We start from the raw sequence: 20,872 nt of genomic DNA, 5'->3' as shown, positions 1-20,872 counted from the left end.
TAGTTGTGGCACGCAGGCTCTAGAGCACAGGCTCAGTAGTTGTGGCGCACGGGCTCTAGAGCGCAGGCTCAGTAGTTGTGGCGCATGGGCTTAGTTGCTCTGTGGCATGCGGGATCTTCCCGGACCAGGGCTCGAACCCATGTCCCCTGCATTGGCAGGTGGATTCTTAACCACTGCGCCACCAGGAAAGTCCCTTCCTAACCTCTTTAAACTGTAGTTGACATATTTGTAAAATGGCAATATTTACCTCCTTACTTGAATAGGACTGTTGTAAGGATAAAATAAAATAGTGTTTGTAAAGCTTTTAGTTGAACAGCTCAGAGCAAGAGTCTAATATATGTTGATTAATAGCATTATTACTGAAATGTAAGATAGTACCCATAGAAGAAATAAAATGGTAATAGTGCTTATTTTTATTTGGTGAAATTATGGGGAATTCTGTTTTCTTTTTTTTATTCAAAGAAATTTTTTTTGTTATTTTACAAGTTTCCTGTGATGAGTACATAGTAATCCTGTAATCTGAAAAAATGATCTAAAGTGTAATAATTTTGACCGCTTATAATAAAAAATTTTCAAGATGTGGGTAGAGATAAGGCAAATTAGTATAGATTGAATGTGTTATGTTTTTGTTAAAAAGCTTTAAAAAATTGTGGTAATTAAATGTATAAAAATGAAATACTATTACATTGAAATTGAATGTATAGTTTTGTGTGGCTACATTTCATTTTGTCATCGAATGATAGGAAATATGGAAAAGCAAATTTTATTTGTCCTTTTTTGTTTTACATAATAAGATGTATATTTCTACTGGAAAAATATTTAACTAGTGCATTTTATTAATAGGAAGTAGATATTGCCTTCATAATAAAATTACTATTGTAATATTTACTGTAATATTTACTTTTTTATATTCCAAGAATATTTCTTCCCCCCGCCCCCATAGTTCTCACCAGATCATCTTCCTACCATAGATTAAAAGGAAAAAAAAATATGGTTGTACCTGCATCCACAGTTGAATTTGTAGCTCTTACAGTTTAGAGCCTCTCACTCCCTCCTACTGTTTGGGCATTTCCATTGTTTAAGTGACTGCTATATCTTACTTGGTTGGCCATTTGCTGTTATTTAACCCAAGGAATCAGAGAGTTTTATTACTGTAGAAACCTTTGTGATCTAGTTATTTTTATTTTTTTGAGGTTTTGAGATTCTGTTTTTTACTTTTTAAATGAGTAAACAAGACATTGCAATGTGCACACAGTGTAGGATTTAGAAAACAAAAGTAAACTTCCTACCCTTCTCCGTGAATTCTTAGTAAGAAGATCGTATTTCAGATGCTTTCATTAAATTCCTTCTTATTTGAGACATAAGGTAGATTGACTTTTTTAGGTTATTTCAGTCTGTAGTTTCAGAAAGTACACTTCATTCAACTGTGTATTATTACGTATAAGGTCTTTCTTGTACTTATATGATTTAATTTTTTATGGACTCTACTGTCCAGTGGGCATAAAAAATTTGACTACTGCTTAAAAAACTGTGCATTTCCCTGTCGAGGGTTTAATCTATTATATAATTGGAGAGAGGGACCCTTCATGCATGTATGAAGAGTATTAGAGGCCCTGAAAAAAGGGGTGCTTTGTAAAATGGGGGCAGGATGATTTGGAGCAGGGATTTTTAACCTTTTATTTATCATAGACCCCTTTGATAGTTTGGGGAAGCCTATGAACCCTTTCTTAGAATAATGTTTTATTTGTGTTTCGAAAGGTTTAATGTATCTTAAATGTGTTTTCAAATACATTGGATTATTCAGGAAACCAATTACATAGTTATTAAAATACTGAAACCCCTCAAATGTGTGATTTATAAATATTTATTAATGCATGCAAAGTAAGATAGCAGGGGACTCATGGTAGTATGATGTTATAGGAAAAATCTGTGATTTCTGTGAGTGATAAATATACAGGTCCTATTTAAACTACCACAGTTAGTTGCATGCATTCATAGCCTAAGGAAATATACTACATTTCAGTTAGAGGTTAGTGAAATTAGAGATGAATTTTTGTTCTGTCCACTTTCACAGACTGCTGGAATTCTATCTAGGTATTCTATGTTAAGAACCCTTGATTTAGAGGTACTAGTATAAATAAAAGCTAAAACCCAGCCTGATTGCCAGCCTCTGAACCCCTCTGAACCTCTGCTTTGTCCTCGTTTGTGATGTGGAATCGTCTTATACGGTTAGAATTGTCTCACTCTAAGGCAAATCAGGACCAAAGGCATACTCCATATGCAGCTTAGCGTTTTCACCTTCCTAACATTACTTAATAGTTTGAATAACTAGATTTCTGCCTTGTCTTTGAAACCCATCCCCAAATGAGTGATCCTTTTTATGACCTGGCCATGTTCCAGAGACCTGGTTTTTAATCTGTCCTATCGTTATTATTTTTAGATCTTCCAAATTGCCTTTTCCTTTTAATTTTTTAAAAAATTTATTTATTTTTTGGCTGCGTTGGGTCTTCATTGCCATGTGTAGGCTTTCTCTAGTTGCAGCGAGCGGGGACTACTCTTCGTTGTGGTGCACGGACTTCTCGTTGCGGTGGCTTCTCTTGTTGCCGAGCATGGGCTCTAAGTGTGTGGGCTCAGTAGTTGTGGCTCGCGGGCTCTATAGTAGGCTCAGTAGTTGTAGTGCACAGGCTTAGTTTCTCCGGGGCATGTGGGATCTTCCTGGACCAGGGCTTGAACCCGTGTCCCCTGCACTGGCAGGCGGATTCTCAACCAGTGTGCCACCAGGGAAGTCTGCCTTTTCCTTTTAAAAAAATTACCTTAGCCTATTTTTGAAAATTATTTAATATACAGTAAAATTTTCTCTTTTTGATGTACAGTTCTATGATTTTTGACAAATGCATAGAGTTGTGTAACTACTGCCACAATCAAGATACATTACAGTTCTTTCACTTCAAAAAACTTCCTTTTTCTGTCCCACTGCAGTCACACCCTCTTCAGTTTTTAAACCCTGGCAACACTGATCTGTTCTCTTTCCCTATGGTTCTGCCTTTTCTAGAATATTGTATGAATGGAAGTATACAGTGTATATAGCCACTTGAATCTGGCTTCTTTCATTCAGGTAGTGCATTTTAGAGTCATCTATTTTGTTTCATGTATCAATAGTTTATTCTTTTTTATTGCTGAGTAGCATTCTATTGTATGGATGTATCACAATTTGTTTATCCATTCACCAATTGAAGGACATCCCTTGTCAGATATATAACTTGCAAATATATTTTTGCAGTCTGTAATTGTCTTTTCATTCTCTTATTGTCTTTGGCAGAGCAAAAGTTTTTTATTTTGCTTAAGTCCAATTTGTTAATTTTTAAAAAATTGATTGTGCATTTGGTGTCATATCTAAGAATTCTTTGCGTAAATTAGGGTCACAACATTTTTCTCCTGTGATCTCTTCTACATTTTACTTTTAGGTCTGTCACCCATTTTGAGTCAGTATTTGTACAGGTGTGAGTAGATCAAAGTTCATTTTTTGCATATGACTTCAAGTTTTCCAGGATGATTTGTTGAAAAGACTATCCTTTTTCCATTAAATTGCCATTGTATGGGTACATTGTCAAAAGCCAATCAACCATATTTTTGTGGATCTATTTCTGGACTCTGTTCTGTTCTATTGACTTCTATGTGTCCATCTTGATTTCAATACCATGTGGTCTTATTTATAATATTTTATAGCTATATAGTATATATATATGCTATAGTACTGTAGTACCTACTATAAAACTATAAAGTACTATATACAAGATACATCTATATATATGTATATATAGTATCTATTGTGCGTGTATATATGTATACATATATATATGTGTGTGTGTGTGTGTGTATATATATATATATATATATATAGTTTAGTACCTTATAGCTTCATAGTAAGTGTGGAAATCAGGTAGGGCAAGTCTTCCAAACTTCATTCTTCTTTTTCAGGATTGTTTTGGCTATTCTAATTTCTTTCATTTTTCATATATGTTTTAGAATCAGATTGTTGTGTCTAAAAAAATATGCTGGGATTTTGATGGATTGAAATTATAGATCAATATGGAGAAAATAGACATCTTAACAACAAGTCTTCTAAACCATTAATGTGGCATACCTCTCTATTTATTTAGGTCTTCTTTGATTTCTTTTTCATCAGTATTTTGTAATTTTTTGCATAGCATACAGATCACGCACATATTTTGTTAGCTTTATATGTACTTATTTCTTTGGTTTTGGTGCTATTAATGGTATTTTAAAATTTTTGATTTCCAGTTGTTCATTGCTGGTACATAAAAAATACAATTGATTTTTGTATATTGACATTGTGTCCTGTGATATTATTATATTCCAGGAATGTTTTTGTACATTCTATGGGATTTTCTACATGGATAACCATGTTGTTTTATTTCTTGATTTCTAATCTGTATACCTTTTATTTCTTTCTCTCTTTTTTCACTGAGTAGGATTTCCAGTAAAATGTTGAATAGGAGTGATGAGAGTGGACTCCTTTAGGCCTGATTTTCTCTATTTTTCTGTTTTCAATTTCACTGCTTTTTGCTCTTATTTTTACTATTTCTTCTTGCTTTGGATTTAATTTGTTTATTTATTTCTAACTGCACTGACTAGAATCTCCAGAAAAACACTGATTAGAAGCAGTGAGAACATATGTCCTTGTCTTGCTCCTGATATTAGGGGGCATGCATTCTCACTTTCATCATTCCATATCATATTAATGACAGGGTTTTGTAGATGTCCTTTATCATCTGAGTAAGTTTTATTCTACTAGTTTGTGGAGAGTTTTTATCAGGAATAGATGGTGGATTTTGTCAGATACCTTTTCTGCTTCTTTAGAGTGGTTATATGGTTTTTCGTTTTTAGTTTAGAAATATGTGGAATTGATTGGATTTTTGGATGTTAAACCAACCTTGCATTCCTGGAATGAACCTCACTTGGTCGTGTCTATTTTTCTTTTAATATTTTTGTTGGATTTGATAGACTATAAGTTTGTTTAGAAGTCTTATATCTGTGTTCATGAGGGATATTTTTCTGTAGTCTTTTCTCATAATGTCTGATTTTGGCATTGGGGTAGTGATAGCCTCACAAAATGAGTTGGGAAGTGTTCCCTCCTCTTCAGTTTTCTGGATGAGTTTGTGCAGAATATGCATTATTTCTTCCTTAAATGTTAGGAGCACTCATCAAGGTTCCTCTGTGTTGTAATGTGTATCAATTCTCCATTCTTTTTTATGGTTGAATAATATCCCATTGTGCATATATATCACAGTTTGCGCTTAACTTCTCGAGGAACCAGAGCAGTGTTTAGTCTAGGGCTGAGCACTAGTGAGGCAAGACCTTCCTGGTTACTTTACTCAGTAGCTTGTTAATTGTGATGTTCTCCAGTCTGGCTCATGGAAAGAGGCTTTGTGCTGGATATTTGTCAGTTTGGGATACTCTTCCTGTAATCCTTTCTAGTAGTTCTTTGCTCTGCCTTTGGTAGTTTCCTTACCCACATGTGCTGCTCAGCACTCACCTTAATACTCAGTAGAGACTATCTGCAGATCTTTGGAGTTCTTTGCAGCACTTTCCTCTCTGGTACTCTGTTCTGTGGCTTCTAGCTGCCTTGGTTTCCTCGGATTCTCAGCTCAGTCTCCTTAACTCGGAGTTGCCAGGCTTTGTCTGGGCTCTCGCTCCATTCACTGTGGCCTGGAAGCTCTCTGACATCAGTAATCATGGGAAAGCATAGGGCCTTTCTCATTTGTCTCTGTCTCCCAGGAATTCTGGTCTTTCCTTGTCTGTTGTCCATTGTCTTGAAAACAGTTTCATATGCTTTGAGGGGTATTTTGGGTTTTTGTTTGTTTGTTTTGGTGGTTTCAGGCCAGAGGGTAAATCTGGTGCCTATTGCTGCATCGTCGCTGAAAATGGAAGTCTGAATGTCCTCTTTTTATAGAAGTGTTTTGACAAATAACTACTGTGCTGCGGATTGAAAGATTTATATTAACGCTATACTCAAAGAGCACGTAGTCTATTTGGAGAATTGGCTAGATGAGTGCAGAGATAGTTTAAGTTTGTAAGTACTTGTCATGTTTTTCATGAAGTAGCTCTAATAACAAAAGACAATAAATATATGTCCTTAGGGTCTAGAAATATGAAGTAGCCACCTGTAATCACAAAATATGTTTGAAGTCTTATGTTACATCTCAGGCACTCATCTGAATTTTACATTCTATTACATAACATATATTTGTTTTAATAGAAAATGTTTAAAATGACTTATTGAATAAAGTTGATACTCTTAGAATATAAGCATATGTGTCTTATGAAATTGCTGGTTTTAGCTACCACTTCTGTATGCTGCTAGTATGCCATTCTCTGGAAGTTACTTATTATTAATTCAATTAATATTTCTAAAGCTGCACTGTGGGCTTGGTACTGTTTAAGATGCTGTTTAGATACTGTTTAGAGGTTATATGTTTCCTCTTGTAGACTTAAAAAGTAGACAGAAAGCAATGAGGTAATTACAGATAGTGATAAGTGCTTGGAAGACAATAAAGCAGAAAACCTCAGCCTTTTGCTGTTCTTTGTAAGAGCTTGAGGAGCTTACAAGCAAATAAAATGCTTCAGCTTCATTAAATGGATCTTATGACCTTTACTTTGCAAAAGCTTATTTTCGTTGATACTTGTGATTATACTTTGCTTTTTGATTGTGCCTTAATTGTAATATTATAGTTTTGAAAATTGATGTCTAAGTAAGTGAACTCTTTATGACTTGTTTTTCTTTCAGCCTGGCTTATTTATTGAGGAAACAAGTTTCATAATTTTACTGTACATTGTGTTACAGTATTTTTTGTTTTAGCTTGTTTTCCATCCTAAAGTAACTATTAGTTTCAGTCTTCTAAGATTTTGCATATATATATAAAATATCCCACATTTAGTGGTTTTATAGACTTTTTTTATATATGCTCTCAGCCATTATCCTTTCTGACTGAAGAACTCTTTAAGTTTTAGAATGTTTATACACCAATTTCTTAATCTTATGAGTTGTCTTACCTCCTTTTTTTAGTGCTTTAATCTCTCTCTTACATATGATGACCAAAATTGTGTGGCTTTCTAAAAGTGCTCTCTGTATGGATTTGTTGTAAATAGTGTATATTTCCATTCCCTTTATACTTTTATTTGTATGTCGTCCTGTATCAGGGAATCATTTCTTTAGGAATAGGGAAATAGGCTGCAACATGTGGTAGCTGGGACCTGCACTTTGGTGCTAGAGGAACTGGTTTGGAAAGTGGTACTTACTCAGAATGACTGATCAGTTCACTCTCTCTAAACCTCAGTTTTTACCTCTCTAAGATGGCGTTAATCTCTTCTTTGCAGTGTTGTTTTAAAAATTAGAGCAAGTGCATGTAGAGTACTTAGTATAGTATTTTGGCTATAGTGTGTGCTTAGTTAACGGCAGTTGCTATTATTATTATTCTTCCCAGTGTCTGTCTTGCTAACTACTATATCCCCAGTGCCTCTCACAGTGCCTCTCGTCTACTTTATGTTCAATAAGTATTTGCTGAATGAATGTACCTTTTGGCTTTTGAAATTCTTGAGTAGTAAGAACGTAACATTTCAGAAGATATAGTCCTCACTATTCAAAATAAGATTCCTAAGTAAATAAAAGCATCTTGTCTTTTAGAGTAAATAACATTTTTTTTTCCCTGCAGGAGCAGTGTGATAAAGTATAAACAATAGTAAATCAGTGTTTGAAGCTGAGTGACTTTGAGAGAGTCGCTTAAAACCTCTCTGAGACTGGACTTTCACCACCATCCCCCCCACATCTTCTTTTTCTTTTAATCTCAGAAGAAGAGAGGCTGACTGATCTCTCTAGGTACTCTCCAGCCCTAAAAATCTGTAATCCTTTGAAAATTGAGCTGTGTAGGTCTACAAAACATTGCTATTTCCAAGCTCTAAGTAAAGAAGTTCTCAATATTGATTTTTATTTCAAATCTAAAGATTTAACATTTTAGTAAAATATTTTCTTTCTTTCTTTTTTTTTTTTTTTAGTTTTCCTTTTACTTTTTTGGCTTCTCTGAGTTTTTTTTGGATAATTGCTATTTAGTTTTGAAACTTTGATTAAAAAAAAAAAGGCCTGTATCTCATTTAACTGTATTTCTTTTACTTTAAGTTGTATTATGCTTAGATTTACTTCTAGATATCTTTTCTCTCAACCTCAAGTTTAGTTATCCAATAATTGTGAGTTACTTTGGTTGGGGTATAGAAGGGGTGGAAAATGCAAATGGAAGAGGTCAAGAGTAGAGGGTTTTGAGTGAGAATGCAGCCTTGTAAGACAAGGGAAAGTGAACCTAGGACAGTCATAACCAAAGAGCTGCAAATATTTGTATATGAGAGGAATTTAAAGTATACTTACTCAGTTATACTAACAGTATTAAAAGTTACCCAAAACTTTTAGAACTCTAATTTACTCTGTTTGGGATTTGAGCATTTGTATTCAGTAACTCTGAATCATAAGATGAGAATGTCAGTGAACATTTGGATGAAGAATTAGATAAAGAAAAATGCTAACATGTTTCAGGTAATGAAAGCAAAACAAACTTAAAAACATCATAATGAAATTTTAGTGAAGGGCGATCTTGAAAAGTTTCTGGTAAACAAAGGAGATGATGAGTTAAATGTAGTCTTATGACAATCATTATTATTAATTGAAAGTATAGGAAAACCAGTGCTAACTTTTTTTAATGAATGCTATCCAATTGCTTTATTTCTATAAATATAACATATTTATAAGGGCTTTCATATGTTCAAGATAAGTATACATCTGTGAAACCAACATTATAAGCGGTGCTGTAAACCCAACCATCACCTCTAATAATTGACTCCTTTCCTCCCTCTTTTTTTGTGTGTGTAGGTGTGACAAGAACATTTAATGTAAAATCTACCCCATGCATTCTTCCCCCACCCCCAGCTTTACTGAGATGTAATTGACACATAACATTGTATAAGTTTAAAGTGTACAACATGATGATCTGATACACATATATATCGCAAAACCCAAATGTTCTCTTCTAATCTTGAGTGTTCACTTTATGCCAGGGTCACTGAGTTAATCAATTTACTTGTACTGTGTCATTCAATCTTCCCCAAATTCCAAGAGTAGGCATTCATATTATTCCTATTTTAAGGATGAGAAAACTGAGGCTCAGAAGTTAAGTAATCTGTTTGAGATCCCAGAGTCTACAAAGCTAGGCCATAATTTGAACCCCAGGCTTAAAGCCTCAGATATGCTTTTTTTTCACTCTTTGATAAGGATACAAAATCAAGCTGTTTTTTATTACTAATCATAATTTAATTTTATACCCGGAAGCAGGGGCATTTTAGAGGTTTGGAAGAAACTTAAAAGATCATTATTTCACAAGATAGGAGATTCAGGCCCATTGAGTGTTATAAGTTTATCCAGTTGATTTATAAATGGTAACAGTGTTCAAGCATTTTATATTAGCTTTTGCAGTACTTTAGTTTTTCAGCAGATTTAGCTTTCCAATTATTTTTTCCCTAATATTTAAACAAATTTGTATTTCTTTTTTTTTTTGGTGGTACGTGGGCCTCTCACTGCTGTGGCCTCTCCCGTTGCGGAGCACAGGCTCCGGATGCGCAGGCTCAGCGGCCATGGCTCATGGGCCCAGCTGCTCCGCGGCATGTGGGATCTTCCCGGACCGGGCCACGAACCCGTGTCCCCTGCATCGGCAGGCGGACTCCCAACCACTGCACCACCAGGGAAGCCCATAAACAAATTTGTATTTCTTGAAAATACAAACTAACAGTAAAGGAAGGAGGCCATAAAGGAGGTAAAGATGCAGGAAAACAGTATATTTTAATCAGATTTTATACAAAGTTCCAGTTGGACAACTAAGGGTTGATATATTGCTTTTGCTTCTATTTTACTTTTATAAAAATAAAAATCAACATCCCTGTCTTTGAAAAATTATCAGGGTCTCACTCCCTATATAATAAGTACACATTATTTCTGGTAAAGTTTTTTCTTTTTATAATATTACACCCTTCCTTAAAACTTGTGTATTTACTCTTAGAGAGACTGAGAATGTCACGTAAGGAGTTAATGCAAAGTAGGGGGGACAGGGACTCGCACTGAAGGTAGAGTCGGGTATTCTAACACCCATCTATCCTTAAGTGTTCAGTTTGCAGTTTCTTGCCTCTTCTTTAGTATCTCCCACATTATAAGGATAAATAGGTTTAACCTCTTTCAAATCTTCAATTGCTGTGGAAAAGGGATTTCATGTAAAAAATTTCTTAGGACCAGAAGAATATATTTATTGCTGTTTCATTTTAAAGAATACTTTAGGCGTGAAACTTAGAAAACTGATTCTTACATAAACTAAATAAATTACTTCCGTTAGTGTGAATGGCACTGATGATTTGTTTTTAGCTGGAGTAAAAACATGTTACTAAATTAAATTCTCATTATGAAAGAAGATATGCAAGAAAGAAGTGTAAACTTTGAGTCTTAAATGTGCAGAGATGGCACTGGGACTTTAAAGATGTGTTAGACTCCTTTAAAATGTGTTTTGCCTAGAGCTGGCTGACATTCAGTTCCCTCTGAATATTTAGTACATAGTATTGGTGTGGTGGTTTATAGAAAGATTTGCTCACCTTCTTCAGTGTCCAGTCTGCTGTTACCCCATGCCATGAGTTCTTAATTTCAGATAGTGTACTTTTCAGTTCTAGAAGGTCCATTTGATGTTTTTATAGAGGCTAGTCCTCTTTTGAAATTCTTCATCTTTTCACCCATTTTGTCCATCTTTTCCCTCTATTTAATTGAACATACTAATCATAGTTAATTTAAATTCCTGTCAGCTAATACCAATACTTGGATTATCTGTGGATCTGTTTCTGTGGGTTTTTTCTTTTGATTATTGGTCATTTTTTCCTGACTCTTAAAGTTTTAAATTTTATGCTAGATGTTATAAACAGAATGAAGTAGAAACTCCAGAAAAAATCTTCCAAAATCAAGGGTCCCATCTGTTCTGTATTAGGCAGATAGCTTGAGGAGAACGATCACTTTGATCTAATGAGAGATTGAGGTGGGTTGGGCTGGGTTGCAAGTTTAGTAGATTCAGTCCATCTCTGGTTTTCTATTTCTTGGGTATGACCCTTTCAGACTTTTGATTGAGGCCTGGCAGGTCTTTGTCTCCTCTCCTCAGGAGGTTGTATCCTTTGGATATTTTGAGTTTAGCTTTCCATCTTATGCAGGTTCAGGTGTTTTGAGGGGGAGACCAATCATGAGTTTGTTGCAGATCCTCCTCCATCTAGCAGAATTTTGTCTCCTAAATACTAGGAGACTATGAGTAATTTTTCTCTGCCTTTTTGTCTTGGTCCCCCATCCTTCCATGCTGCCCCAGAACTCAGTAGTGTCTCTAGGGAAAACTGGCTTTGCATTTTAGGGTACATCTAATTTCTAGTCCATTGGGCCAGGCTGTACAACCTACAAAAACTGTTGATTTCCCTTTTCCCTAGTAGAGTCCCACTGGTGCCAAGCCTAATCCTCAGCTGACCTCTCTAATCAACAAAGAAAGAAAATGGCCAGTACATAATCATCAAATGATTTAGAAAGGGCTCTTTCCTTCTCTGGATTTTATTTCATCTAGTCCTTGTTGCTTCCAGAATTTTCTGCTGTTTTAAAAATAATGGGTTTGTTTTCTGCTTCAGTTTATCCATTTCTGTTTGTGATGGGAGTGTTGGCTTGAGTTTGACATCCTACACAGAAATATAAGTCTCTAGTTACCTTGGCTTTACATAAAGATTATGCTGTTCTTTGCATGTTGGGAAGGAAAGAATGGTGTGATTATCACTATCTTGTTTTTTAACATTTTGTTTGAAATTTCTTCGTGTTTGGAATTGAAATCGTATTTTAAGGACATTGTATTCATTTTATGTTTCTGCCTTGATTGGGAGGATTTATAAATTGATGTCTCTTAATTCAGTTGCAAGTAAAAATAGTTATGCTTGCTGATCCCAAGTAAAAAGAATGTTGGGTTTAAAGTTCAGAGATCTGAGTTTGAATCCTGTCATTACCCTTACTGGTTGTGTGACCTTGGGCAAACTATTTAACTTCTTTAAGCCTGTGTACTTAATCTATAAAATAATAATATACCTCAATTCATGTTTTGTTGCACAAAGCAAGATATAAACAAAAACAAAATACATTTTGGATAAATCTCATTGAGACTTAAGAATAAAGTAGAATGAGTACTTCTAGACCTTAGAGCTGGAGAAAATTTAGTTTTAGATTAAGTTGGCTGTTCAAGGCCGATAGCCTAGTTAGTGGCTTAAGATACCTTGCGTGTCATAGACATGTTATTCAACAAGTTACAAATTCTTTACAAATTCATAGTTTGTTGAATAATGGAGAGAGCATGATGTTGAAAGCCATACAATCCCGGTTTCAAATCGCAGCTCCACCATTTCCTAGGGTAGCTTTAAGTTTCTTAACCCCACTAAGACACAGTTTTCATATGTAAAATAAAAGTTATACAAGCTGCCTTCTAGGTTTATTGTGAAGATTAAATAAGGTAACAAAGGGAAGACACATGGCATGGGGTCACATCCAAAGTGAGGATCAACAAATACTATTCCTTACTCCTTTTTGTTTCTGTTTCTCCAGTTATCCATTATAATTAATCAGTAATTTTTTTTTAACCCCACCTGTTGGTTCTAGCCAGTGATTCTTCCTTGTGTAGTTATATAGATTTAAAAAATCCCTGATAGTAATACATTTGACTCTATTAGCTTAGTGAAATTCATTTGTCTTATGAATAATTTTTCTAATTTTCTGCTGTCAATTGAAACTCAGTTTGTTTTTTGATGTTATCAGTATTTTCTGAAAAGTTACCAGAGGTTTGTGGATAACCCCTTAAAATTGTGTGCAACATTTTACATATTGGTGCATAAATGCTTTTTTCATCATTCACAAGGTAGTCAGAATAACCTTAAAAAGTTAAGAACCACAAGCCTAGTCATACACTCTTTTTTTAAATATAAATTTATTTATTTATTTTTGGCTGTGTTGGGTCTTCTTGTTGCACACGGGCTTTCTCTAGTTGCGGTGAGCGGGGGCTACTCTTAATTGGGGTGTGAGGGCTTCTCACTGCGGTGGCTTCTCTTGTTGTGGAGCACGGGCTGTAGGCTCTCGGGCTTCAGTAGTTGTGGCTCGCGGGCTCTAGAGCGCAGGCTCGGTAGTTGTGGTGCACAGGCTTAGTTGCTCCGAGGCATGTGGGATCTTCCCGGACCAGGGCTCGAACCCGTGCCCCCTGCATTCGCAGGCGGATTCTTAACCACTGCGCCACCAGGGAAGCCCTAGTCATATACTCTTGATTAAATTGTATTTAAGCATACCTTGTTTAAGATTAGTACCTGTAAGTCACTGCTCAGTACTAAGTTAAAAGGGCATTTTTGATACACAAAATATTTGCAGTTGTTTAGTTTATCTTCATCTAAAAAGAGTACTTTTAACAAACAGTATGAAAAGGCTTGTTCTGAATATACTTTAGTGGATATTTAGTTTATCTAGGTTACTTAAAAGTTAATATTCACATAAAATTTTTAAAAGCAGCCTTTAGGTACAGGAAGGGAATTTGTTTAAAACTCTTTTGAGGAATCTAATCATATTCTAGTTTGTCTTTTGGTGAATATAGAGTTTTCATGTATCATAATACTGAGATATGCCATTTAATTTTCTGCACATAACTGCAGTATAAGATTTATATTAATCCAGAACAGTCAGAGGTGAATCAAGTAATTTTCTCTTAAGTTAAAATAATTATTTAAAATTTTGTATGGTTTCTTTCTAATGACTTATAACTAAGAACATTATTGTTTCACTTATTTTAATGATTTGAATTTGCACAGATGTCAAAAGATAAGTATAGTTTTTATTTGAAAATACTTAAAAGTTTAAAAAATTATGAATACATTCAAAGCATTATTCTAGCTAAAGCTTAATTAATGCATTATAAACTTAGGAGTTTAAAACTAAAACTTGTTTTAAATAAGACATTGAACATTGTGATGTTATGAATAAATCCTGTTCAAATAAGCTTTAATTTTAAGTAGTTGAACTTTTACAAATAGTTATTAGTGAGCTACCCTATTTATACATTTTGTTAACATATCTTAGCATCTTATGTTCTAAAGACTGATAAGAATGCCATTTCTTTGAGAAAAATTCAGAGAAATTTTGTTACAGCTTCCACATTAAACGTTTTTCCTTTGGTTTTAAGTACTTTAAAATCTATGAAATTTCTATTGATTTTATTAGCAAGTTCTAGAAAACTACTTCTTTGAAAAACCGTTTTTTCAAACAATTGATTGTGAGTAAATGAATCGTTGGTAATGAGTATGCTGTTAAGTAATAGTGGTAACAAAGTAGAGAAGTAATACATTGAAGATTTTCTAAATGATTTCTTGCTGTTCTGAAAGACTTATTTATATCTAGTGGCACATAATTTGTTTATAGGGAATAATAACATATTCCTTAGAAAGTATGATATTAGAAAAAAATTACAAAAATGTTTCTTCTAATAATAAGTCAAATTTGAATTTTCAGGAAATCCTGATTTTCAATTGCAGTAACTTAACTTTATCTAGGTGTTTCATATGTATTTTTCTATTGTAATCTTACTCTAGATGCTTCTTTGGAAATTGATAAGGCTATATCATACCTAATATTAATTGTTGATACATCATTATTTAATTAGCCTTTTATGTGAATTATCCAGGCTATTTTACCTCTTTTGCAGTTGGCATGTTTTGACTTATTTCCACAATTCTGCCCAAAATGTAAAGGAACCAAAGGAGTAGAAGCCAAAATTTCTATCCTCCTGTTTTACTACTTACTACTCAAGTTGAGTCTATTTAATAAATAAGTCTATTTGTAATTGTAATGATGTTTTTAAACCTCTATTATTTTTTACTTTAACATTGCTGAACAGCTATATCAGAACTAGTTCACCAGTGAGAAAAATATAATTAGCAAGGTGCTGAAATGAGGAAATGTGTAAAAAAAAAAGTTAAAGTGAGAGCTCTGTGATGAGGGAGATGGGTAGGAGTCCAGATGCTTGGAGCAGTCCTTTTTCCAACCAGGTTAGTTGACATGTTATTCTCATAAAAAACTTGTTTTGATTACATGGTATGAGTTGATGGTCTTGGTCCTTTTAATTAAGGATAAGAATCCATGATAAAATTAGATTTCTTATTGATCATCTTATGCAGAAGGACTGAGGATTCATTGGTTAAGAACCACTAACCTGTCCTCTCGCCCCCAGGGTGTGAGCACTGAAAAGGATTAAGGCCCACTGTAGGGAAGCTTGCACTGAAGCCTGCACTGCCCTTTCCCCTGTTCTTTCAGTTAAATAGAAGATTTTTAGTTCCCATGACTGTCAGTCTGGTGCTTTTCACAAGCACCAAATTCTTTTAAGAAAATTAAGATGACTTATTTTTAGATCCACTGGCCTAGAATACCGAAAGATGATATTTTATTTTGGTACTTCATGTTGACAGACCTTATACGTACTGTTTTTTTTCTGATGCATATTAGTTTGCTTTAATTTATGTTGAATTTGGTGATCGATACCAACTTTAAAAATCAAGGACAGATTTTTATATGGTTAAGTTTGTTCGTCCAGTAGTAATTACAGAGTTTGGCAATGTTAAATCTTATATTTCATTAGAAATAGCTATCTGACCACCCTGTGGACATAAACTCTTAACTTTTATTTCTAGATTACTGCAATAATAAGGTACTTTCTTTTCATGTTTAAAGGCTTTAAATAGCTTTTATAAATGCTGAAGTGTCATATTTTTTCAATATCTGCCAAATTGGTATTGTATTTAATTGTGAAAATATATTTTGATTTTGTTAACTAAAATAATTGCAAAGTATTAAACATTCTCAGTAGTTAAAGCTTTTTTTCCCCCCATTTAATTTGAGCTTTTGTTGTTACTAACAAATAATTTGTGGCACAGTTTCTTTTCTTTCTTTTCTTTTTTTTTTAATGACTGTTACAATCTATATACTTGTCACCTTAGTGTGCTAGAAATGTTCCACTCAGATGAAGGGTTCCTTTCTGGTTTTGTATGTTCTCACCTGCTCCTCACTGTAAATCATTGAGATGTCAAGTGCAATGATTAATTAAGCTGCACGTGCAAGTGCTTTTTTTTCACCTGTCAAGCAGGAAAGAAGTCTCATAGCAAGATTAGATGGTGCTAATTCACAGCTATTACTCCAGACTGTGAAGTGTGTAAAAATATTTTATATTTAGATGCTTACTTAGAATATGGCATACCACCGTTTGTTTGGTTTAGAATTCTTAAATATTGTAAGATATAATTATTATATCATCAAACCTTGTCATTAAACTTCCAATTAGAGGCAAAGGATAAATTCAGAATTCCTACATGAATATTTTGGAATTTAAGGTTCATACTTTATAATTACCTTTTATTCAAATACTGGTAGTTGATTTATTTAAAGTAAGTATTTAAGTTTCTAAATTTATGTGTGTGTGTATGTATCATATACACCATGAGATCCATTCATAATGAGATGTGTTCTTGTTATAATATAGTATGGGTTTAAATTTGTGATGAAACGATGATTGTGGTAACTGCCCTTTTTTCTGTGAGTAATGAATATTTGCAGATTGTAATGTCAAACTTTTAATTTTTATACATTAATATGAAACAAGAGACTTGGAAAGCTTGTTCTCCCCACCTTACTTCTTTCATACCCCCTGCCCCCTTTTTAAACCATCAGTAAAAAGTAAAACCTCAGATTGTATAGTAATCTTAATCTATTATTAAAAGGTCCTAGAAAGGAAGATTACAAGGTAGATTCAGGTTTTGAATCGGTTTTGCCATTGGTTTAGCAGCGGGTGGGCAGGCAGATGCCTGCTCAGAGTAGAACCTATTGCCATTTTTCACCATTGATAGAGTAGCCTTTCAGAGTCAATGAGCTCTGTCAATGTGAGCTTGTCAAGGCTACAACTTCATAGACCTGAGAGGCGGTTTGAGAGGTCAGCCCTTTTCAGGTTCGCTGTGATGCAAATGAACTTTAATGCTTAAACAACTATTGGAATTTTTATGTCTGCTCCTTGTTCTTTTTTCTTCACAAAGTCATTGACGAGACATTCAGTGCTTTTTAAATTGGAAGTTGCATTGTGCTAAAGACCTAGTACAGATTTACGGAGGGCTGAAAGCAGTTAGATCATGTTCTTTTCATGGTGCGATTAGAATCAAATCGATTTCCCTACAGCCTTCAGCATTCAGATGGCAATTTTAACAAAGCTTGGGGGCTAGACAAGGGACAAAACGACTGAACTGAATGTTAATTACACTCTGCAGCCTTATTTTCTTTTGATTTGGGGCTGACTGGCAACTAAATTAACAAAAAGTGTGACCATAACTGCTGCCCTATTTTCATTTAAAAGGAGAGCTGCCTCTAAAAGGCTATCTTTACAAAGAAACAAGTGAGGTTTGCTGATCATTGTTAACAAGGGCACTTTTTTCCTTTAAAATTCTTGCCAAAAAACTGTTCAAAAAAAGTAATGTAATAAATTAGTCATTGGCATATTATTATCCAGGGAGTTAGTTGATTTTCTGATTTTTATGACATAAGCTTAGAAAATGTAAGGCAGTAAGTAGTAGTTATGAATTATAATTGGCACCTCTGTGACTGTGGTGTGTCTTTAGCATGTTTAACATGCTAAGAGGTAATATGGTAACTAGATTATAGTAGGTACTTTAAATATTAAACATTTTATTATGTAACATTCAAGTATTCAAAACCAGCTGATCCTAACAGTTTTTCACCTAGCTCATCCTTGTTTGACATGAAGATTTTCATATTTGATGATTAGTACTTATTTAGTTGTGCCACATTAATGGAGCTGTATGCTTTTTTCCTTTCCTTGCAAGGAAGCTGCAGCTGCAGCAAGTTGCAGTTGCTTCTTGTGGCAGCACTGTCCTGTTTGCACCTGCAGCTGTGTCAGTCTCATCCTAACACCTGGCACCATGAATTATCCTCCCCTTTTTTCCTCCTAAGCAAGAAACATTTCATGCTGCATAGTATATATTGCAAAAATCAAGTGGTCTTAAATATAAATTTCTTAGTTGATTCCTTTAACAGTAGTATTGAATAGTTTGATTTTCAAGTAAAACCAGTTTTGTTTGAAAACCAACAAAAATGATTGGTTTAAATGCAGTTTTGCCTCTGTTGGAAAATCTTTATCTGTGGAATAATAAACTAGCTTTTAAATTTGGACATTATGTTTAAGTATGAGGTAAAAATTAGTTTGATTTGTTAGCAAATTGATTTTTTTTAACCTTTAATTATTTCCTTTTAAAATTTACTATAAAGGCCCTTTTCGTTAACTAATGTGTAAATAACCTTTGTTTTAAAATATATATATTAAGGTATTCTTGTTTTACTACTTAAGTATTACAATATTTTTGAAAGAAATGGGGATTTAAATTTGTGTCATTTGGTAGATAACATTAGCTGTTTAGACTTTGATAGTTTTAATCAGAGGCTAGTAAGTTCGAAACAGTTAAAAAATACAATGTCAAAAAACAAAACCATATCTTTATCAAAACAAAGTACTATTTCTGTTCAGGCTACAAGTTAGTGCTTGAATATTGATAGCGTTATAGACCACCCTATACTCAGTCACTGTCTTATACCTCTTTCCTTTTCACACAAAAAGCAGCTGCAAAACAAAGTTTTTCTAAGACCAGTCAAGAGTAAACTTTTTTCTCATTTGTCTTCCAGACACGAAGATCGATTGAGAAGTTATTAGAATGGGAAAACAATAGGTTATACCACAAGGTGAGTACCACAGGGAGCAGCTTCGTCCCGTTGGGGTCTGAATTGCACAGTATGGAAACAGATGCTTTTGTTGAACTAAAAATATGAAAGGTGGACAAATGGGTTAGTCTGTGTGCTGCAATAAAATAGAGCTCATTTTTCTTCTTTTACTCTCCTTCTTGTCTAGCTGTGCTTGCACTGGAGACTGAGCAAAAGGAAATGTGAAACGAATAACATGATGGAATATGTAAGTTAAAGGGCTGTTTTGTGAGTTTCTCTATTAAATGATCATTTATTTTGCTTCTGATCTTATTCTTTCCATGATTATTAATCAGCAAAGGTGTCAGGAGCTTAATCTCCTGAGTGCAAGGATTTTCTACGGTTCACAGATGCATGGTTTCATGTGCAAGACTGATTTATAAAGTTATGAATGACTTGAAAACAAGGCTTCACTGTGTTCTGAAAAATAATAAATTAATTGCCAAGATAAAATAGGCTGAACATGTGTTGATGGAGTGTGAAATTTTAGATGCTGTATAAAGAATAACCACAACTTTGGTTACGCAGCAAGTCAGATATGGCTTTTTTATATAATGCTAATCAGATTTCCAAGTATGGAAGAAAACCTTTCAGTCAAGCCGCTGGAGCTTAAGAAACCTTTAGCCTTTATAGATTTTAACTGCCCATACCTCAGTGGCCTTTAAAGAGTCTTTTAAAGTGTTATTGGAATATTATTTTGTAAAAATTATCTTAAAAGTAAACAGGAGATGAGATGTTGCTCATCCTGTGTTTATTCTTTAAACGATGTCTAATGGGCATGTATATACAATGAATTTTAGAGCTTAGAATGGGATTTAATTTACTGACTGCTTGATTTACTTGAACAGTTTTTCTCCTTTTGAAAAGTTCAGAATACTATAGAAAATTATGAATCTTTATTCTCCCTCGAGCTTGGGTGTTTTATTTAAAATATGGAAAGGTAATATACAAAAATAAAAAGACCTGAGGAAGAGTTAACTATCTTACACATCATTTCTGACAAATTTTGTCTATTCTTTGAAACAGTATAGACATCATAGATTTGTGTGTGTGTGTGTGTGTGTATGTGTGTATAAAAGATGGATGAAAACAGTGCTTAGATACTGGAAATAGTTGGAAATTATCATAAAATTTTTTTCTCTGTAGCATTTTCTCTTTCATTAGCACACAATCAAATCCCATTTCTAGCCTTGAACATAAAAGATATCTTTAAAATGTCTCTTCTTTCATAGAATATCTCTATTCAGTGAACCAAATAATGTAGATTTTATCATTATCTATTATATTAAGCATGTTAATTTATGATGATAAAAAGGCACTCGATACTTCTTTATAATAATAAAAGCACATTCAAATAACTTGTTTTGAGATTGACCTATGAATATGCTAGTCTTATATTTTCATCATAGATGGTGAGAGTGTTTATGTATTTTGCGAGGAGGGATGGATATGTAAGAGATTTAAAGGATTTTGTGAAAAGAATATTTGCTATATTTATAAACCCAAACACTAAGCTTAAAATGGAGCTTTTTATTTATTTATTTTGCACATTTCTAAATTTACTTTGGAAAGCAAAACATAAAAGTTATTCCCAATATGGTTATTTCCAGATAGAACTATAAGTATGTCATTCATTCATAAAATATGCGTATTATATTCATGTTTATGATCTATTATTAATTAAAACAAAATAATTTAACCTTCCAAAACATTCTGAACTTATGTGCTGTGTTTGTAAAATAGTTCCCTTTAATTATCATAAATTTTTAGATAAACACTCTACTAAGAAGAGTAGTTTAAAAAAAATTGCTTAAAAAATGTATTTTTCTAAGTTTTCTTGGAGAGAGAGAGTGTGTGTGTATATGTGTATGTATATGTATATGTTTGTGATAGTTGAATGGGGGAAAAACATAATTTAAAAAACCCCCT

General features: G+C 33.8%; 1 protein-coding gene across 3 annotated transcripts in view; it reads left to right on the top strand.

Moving 5' to 3' along the window:
- The window catches only part of CHIC2 (cysteine rich hydrophobic domain 2), a 99,221-nt gene that overhangs the window by 23,904 nt on the left and 54,445 nt on the right, over window positions 1–20,872 (top strand). For all 3 annotated transcript variants that reach the window (XR_004349923.1, XM_032632124.1, XM_032632123.1), the window contains exons 4-5: window positions 18,869–18,925; window positions 19,092–19,151. Coding sequence is in view for 2 of the 3 variants with exons in the window: in XM_032632124.1 (XP_032488015.1) it covers window positions 18,869–18,925; window positions 19,092–19,151 (117 nt within the window). In the remaining variant the exon portion in view is untranslated. The remainder of the gene's footprint in view (window positions 1–18,868; window positions 18,926–19,091; window positions 19,152–20,872) is intronic.

This window comes from Phocoena sinus, chromosome 5, assembly GCF_008692025.1.
Source record: "Phocoena sinus isolate mPhoSin1 chromosome 5, mPhoSin1.pri, whole genome shotgun sequence".
NCBI classification, from domain to species: Eukaryota; Metazoa; Chordata; class Mammalia; order Artiodactyla; family Phocoenidae; genus Phocoena; species Phocoena sinus.
The sequence above is the reverse complement of the archived record's forward strand: the minus strand, read 5'-3'. Positions and strand labels throughout refer to the sequence as shown.